This window comes from Macadamia integrifolia, chromosome 9 (genome assembly GCF_013358625.1).
Source record: "Macadamia integrifolia cultivar HAES 741 chromosome 9, SCU_Mint_v3, whole genome shotgun sequence".
Lineage (NCBI taxonomy): Eukaryota > Viridiplantae > Streptophyta > Magnoliopsida > Proteales > Proteaceae > Macadamia > Macadamia integrifolia.
The window spans coordinates 17,819,210-17,825,088 of record NC_056565.1 but is presented as its reverse complement, the minus strand read 5'-3'; the positions used below and the strand labels follow the sequence as shown (position 1 = coordinate 17,825,088).

General features: G+C 36.2%; 2 protein-coding genes across 2 annotated transcripts in view; both read right to left on the bottom strand.

Annotated features, from left to right (window-relative positions):
• The window catches only part of LOC122087989 (basic salivary proline-rich protein 1-like), a 7,446-nt gene extending 6,793 nt beyond the window's left edge, over positions 1-653 (bottom strand). The window contains exons 1-2 of the mRNA XM_042657133.1: positions 511-653; positions 13-441 (exon numbers count right to left, since the gene is read on the bottom strand). Coding sequence (XP_042513067.1) covers positions 13-441; positions 511-643 — 562 coding nt within the window. The 5' untranslated portion in view covers positions 644-653. The remainder of the gene's footprint in view (positions 1-12; positions 442-510) is intronic.
• Positions 654-1,498: 845 nt separating this feature from the next.
• LOC122089584 (basic salivary proline-rich protein 2-like) lies at positions 1,499-2,005 on the bottom strand. The gene has a single exon (XM_042659314.1). It carries the CDS (start codon positions 2,003-2,005, stop codon positions 1,499-1,501), a length of 507 nt encoding a protein of 168 aa, XP_042515248.1.
• Positions 2,006-5,879: the final 3,874 nt, after the last annotated feature.

Here is a 5,879-nt window from a genome sequence, read left to right as displayed (position 1 = left end):
CTTCACGGGCTGGTGGACGAGATGGACCAGATGGAGGGATTGGAGATCCTTTGGGAAGATAATGGAACCCTTCACGAGCTGGTGGACGAGATGGACCAGATGGAGGGATTGGAGATCCTTTGGGAAGATAATGGAACCCTTCATGAGCCGGTGGATCGAATGGACCAGCTGGAGGGATTGGAGCTCCTTTTGGTAGATAATGGAACCCTTCACGAGCTGGTGGACGAGATGGACCAGATGGAGGGATTGGAGATCCTTTGGGAAGATAATGGAACCCTTCATGAGCTGGTGGACGAGATGGACCAGATGGAGGGATTGGAGATCCTTTGGGAAGATAATGGAACCCTTCATAAGCCGGTGGATCGGATGGACCAGATGGAGGGATTGGAGCTCCTTTCGGTAGATAATGGAACCCTTCACGAGCTGGTGGACGAGATGGACCAGATGGAAGGATTGGAGATCCTTTGGGAAGATAATGGAACCCTTCACGGGCAAGTGGATCAGATGGACCAGATGGAGGGATTGGAGCCCCCTTAGGAAGATAAGTAAACCAGTCAGAACCAGCTCTAGCTTCAACAACACCATTGATGGCTGGTGATAGAAGGAAGACAAGCATTAAAAACTTCATTGTTAACGTGGCCATGTCTAGGTAGCCTTGTGGAACTGGAATGAATTTGGTGTGTTAAGAACTTGGATTATTATATAAAGAAAAACTGAGAAGATAAGATTGACATTAATTAGTGTTTGACTTGAATTTCAAAAACCTCCCTAATTTGCTTCTTTCCTGAGAGGGGTGCGGTAACTCCATTGTAACTCTTAGGTTGTTTCCTATAGTGATAAAACCCTAGCATTAACGATTAAGATCACACTATATCTCTATCTTGGATCTAACGATTAGATTACATTTATATTAGTTCTTTTTGTAGGATAATACTATCATTATTAGTTATTTAGTTAACATCGTCAACTGCAGGGGTACAGTGTAATTGTCAGTTCCACAAGAGATAATTATAACATTAGGGTAAACTGCAGGAGAGATCACTATAATTAACTCTAGTTTTTACGAAAGATTGTGTATAGCTCCATATATTGGACCTAAAACTACTTTCATTGGGCTTATTTAAAAGATGTTTTTCTCTTTGAACCGATTAAGAATTGAAACCAATTAAGAACTGATACCGGAACGTTTTATTATTAATCGAATTCATTTTAATATTTGAATCCATTAGTTGATCCGAATGATTATGGTCCTAGACCCAAAGGTTGGAATCGAATCCGTGTTGATTGACTAAAACCATCCCAATTGACACCCTTAGACAAATTAACATATATATTCAGTTCAATATTAAAACATCCTTACCATCCGTGAACTAATCAAGCGTTACTTGTAGGACTTTACATCCATACAAGCAATTTAAACATTCAAACTAAGTATTATTCAAGTGCTCAACAATTAAAAGATGGAAGCATGTTTCTGATGCGAAGATATTGAAATACATCAATCATGAGCCGGTGGATCGGATGGACCAGATGGAGGGATTGGAGCTCCTTTAGGGAGATAATGGAACCCTTCACGAGCTGGTGGATGAGATGGACCAGATGGAGGGATTGGAGATCCTTTGGGAAGATAATGGAACCCTTCACGAGCCGGTGGATCGGATGGACCAGATGGAGGGATTGGAGCTCCTTTAGGTAGATAATGGAAACCTTCATTAGCCGGTGGATCGGATATACCAGATGGAAGGATGGGAGATCCTTTAGATAGATAATGAAACCCTTCACGAGCCGGTGGATCGGATGGGCCAGATGGAGGGATTGGAGCTCCTTTAGGAAGAAAATGGAACCGTTCACGAGCCGGTGGACAGGATGGGCCAGATGGAGGGATTGGAGCTCCTTTAGGAAGATAGGTAAACCAGTCAGAACCAGCTCTAGCTTCAACAACACCATTGATGGCCGGTGATAGAATTAAGATAAGCACCAAAACCTTCATTGTTAACATAGCCATGTCTAGGTAGCCTTGTAGAATTGGAATGGATTTGGTGTGGTAAGAACTTGGATTAATATAAAGAGAAAAACTGAGAAGATAAGATTGACATTAATTAGTGTTTTAATTGATTGTGAAGATCACGGTTATTCTTCATTTGGCATTACGAATTTGCTTATTTAGTGATTGGATTATTGGTAGTCTATGTTTGGTTGTAAGGGGTAAGGATGTGAATTTGTAACTGAAACCGAATCGATCCATTTATACCGAAATCGTAAAACCGTTTAGTAAATGGTGCGGTTATGGTTTCAAGTTTCAGGCTGATTAGCTAAACGGGTAGGGTCGGTTTTAATCGCGGAACCCGTTGGTTTCAAACCGAATTGAAACCGTTTAAACCAAACCATTTAAAACAGTTTAAACCGTTTAAACCGATCCAATTAATCCGTATAACAATTAAATAAAGAAGGGGCAGTAGTCCGTATAACAATTAACAATTAAATCAAGTGCTCATCCTGCTTTGGTATGATTTATTGCAATTTAGTTCAAGTTTAGGCTTTGGATCATGAACTTGTAATCCATATATGTTATTATGTTATTATGTTATCATAGATGGGGTATTTTGACTGAACCACTTGTCATTTTAATATTTTATGCTATAGAAGGCTGGATTTGGATGTTATATGATATTAGTTCTAAATGTTTGAGAATGACCATGCAAAGAAATAGCACTAAATTATCAAATTAAGACATACCATCGTTAATATAGAATCTCTTATTTTTGGTTGCCAATTATTTTTTGATAAGCTTATGATCTTCAGTTTAGAGATGGTTGCAAGTTATATCAAACCATTGTGAACCGTTTTACAAACCATATGGAATAAATCAAAACCGAAACCATTTAAAACCGTGAAACCGACACCGTTTAGAAACCGTGGAAACCAAAACCGTTTACTAAACGGTCACGGTTTCAGAAAGTGGAACCGTTTAGTAAATGGTGCAGTTATGGTTTTGGTCAAATAAATGTGAATCGAACCGATCTGCGCCATTTAAACCAAAATCGAACCGATTGACACCCTTAGTAAGGGGAATTAAAGGGAAGGGACGTAAAATTTTCATACTTGAAAATGAAATATATGTAATCATTACCCATGTGACTTTAACATAAACTTCAAATCATTCCATATTTGGTTATAAAATTTTACTTTACTTTGCATTCAAAACCCTTTGTTATAATATGTAAAATAAAAATTACATGTAAAATATATTATTACTAAATATGGTTAAAAAAAATTAAGTAGTTTATACAATTATATAAAGCAATGAATATAAATATTTCTTTTTGAATTATGAAAATTTCACTTCCCTTTCCTTTAAATTTCCATTGCAAGCAAACGGAGCCCTAGGAAATTATGTTCCTGTATGGAAAATATTTTCGTTCTTTTGGTAGTATTTTTCTGATATGGGATCCTCTTGAATAATTATCCAACTATCATTTCCTTTTATGTCTCATTGGGTGGTCAATCTGGATTGGTGTAGATGTGGTGGGCCTACTTTTTTTTTTTTTTTTCTTCTTTAGCTCTCTGATGTAAGTATAGAAGTTATTTTTAGTATCTGAAATTAGGTGAAAAGAATGCTAAGTTGCTAACCAGTCGTTGCTTCTAAACCTAGACAGAGGGATAGAGAATTGTGATCACCATGCCCCCTCCCTTGTGTGATGCTTTAGGCCCACGCTCTCAGTGTAGGGGATACATGACCAAGTAGTGTTCTCTCTCTCCAACCATTCATATTTGCCATGAAGGATCTTGGGAGTATGCATATGACTAGAGGACCAAATACTTGTTTTTGGACTACTAATAAGGCTCATAATTATAATTTAAGTGTGCTACAAAAAAAAATGTTTTTCTAAGTTAAGTGATCTTGTATAGTGTACAAGTTTTTTCCTAACCATTACAAGAACACTTAACTCAAAAAATTTTCCTTAAAAAAAATGGTACCAAAAAAAAATACATGAACAAAAATATTTATCATTGATTTTTTTTTTAATTGATCCAAAATATAAGCATGGTTTTTAAAATCGGAGTCAAGCCATGGAATCCCTTACCTTTGGCCAGTATCTCCTTCGTTTGCCTGCAAAAATTCAAGAAAATTTATTGTTTTGGCTAAATCAATAAGATTCTTAAACCAAAAAATAGAAAGGAGAAGATCTAAGGGGATATGTACACACCCACATCCCATTTTTAAGTGCAGCCAATCCTTGCCAATTTCTTCGATGTGGATGGGGATCATATTGGAATTCATGGAGGCAGAACTTAGCCAAATTTGTTAAAACTTTCATTTAAACAAAAAACATTCTTTTCCAAAGTAAATTTTAAGTGTGATTTGTTTTTCATACTTTTAATGGTGAAAAATAAGAATTTTTCTCAAGATCAAATCCAGGCCAATTTAACTGTATTCCAAATCTTACACAGACACCATACACCTGGACAATGAACTCAATCCCTTTAATTTTTTATTACTTATTTTATTGATTCTAGATCTTATTTAAAAGAGGAATAAATGGACTGATCCAATCACAAAAAACCCTTCATGGTCAGCAATGAGGTGCAGTGAGCATTCAATGGTTGGGGGGTGCATGATCAGGCCCTCCTAGCCATTGAATGCTCATTACACCTCACCACTTGCCGCAGAAAATCTGAACTCAATCCAAGCTGATTCGAATCAGAATTGAATCAAAATGAACCTTTATTTATTCCGTCTTCTATTCTGCTGATTACTTAAACTTTGAATCTAATTGTTCATGTGAAAGAAAATTGATGGACTAATTTGAATTAATAGTGAAAATTAACCTTTCCACTATAAAATACGAAACATGTAAATCTCTTCATCACCCAAAAGAAATCTGTTAATCATTTTCTAAAGGTATAACCATTGCGGCAACAGAAGAAGATGGGAAGAGAATGGGATGACCAATTCCAAGCTAATAATGTTAAACAATAATAATAAGGGAGAAGGTTCCCAAGCAAATGAGATCTCATAAAAACATCAAGAAGGATAGGATTTCTATTTTTCATGATTGGTGTGATAGTTATTTGTTCTCCTTTATGTCTAAGCACATTGGCCACATTACCTTTCAAGCTACCTTTACTCTAATAAAAATAAGGGAAAAATATCTCTACAGGAAAGTGACTTTTCCCCCTTCACCTTACCAACATGTCCATGTCCCATCCACCTTAAGTCTCAACCACAACTCACTTTTTCCTATTATGGGTTTGAGTTTGGTTTTGATCTGCGTTTTGAATCAGTTTGAAGTTTTGATGTCGGTTTCTTTTGGTTTCAGGGTCATAACACCCAAATCCGAATCTGGTCCAATAAGGTCTCGGTTTGATTTGGGTCAATTCATCCAATTGTAACAAGCCTAGTTAGGATACTCACATAGTGTGTATATATATATATATATATAGGATAATTGCTTTCGCATGAAACCCCAAAAAAATCAAATCTCAAAATAAGTCAGGATTATTTTTGATAGATTAATTAATGAAACTAAAACTACCATGTACAGAACTTGCTTATACTGGAACAGACTGATCATCAGCAGCAACAATGGAATGGACGCTATCTCTTCTTCTCAACCATTGAGAGAAGGGATCCTGATGTTCTCTAATTCTTAATTGTGCAACTCTTGTCAAGTTCTCTGTATGCACGTGACACTTGTACATTTTCAAAGTCCAATGGTTGTAGAAATTTTTTAAAGTTCAAATATATTTTAACGACTCAAATGCCTCAAACTTCTACAATTAAGGATGTGAATTTGAAACTGAAATCGAACCAAACTGTTTACATCGAAACTGTTTATTAAATGGTTTGATTTTGATTTTAAAATTGAAATTGTGAT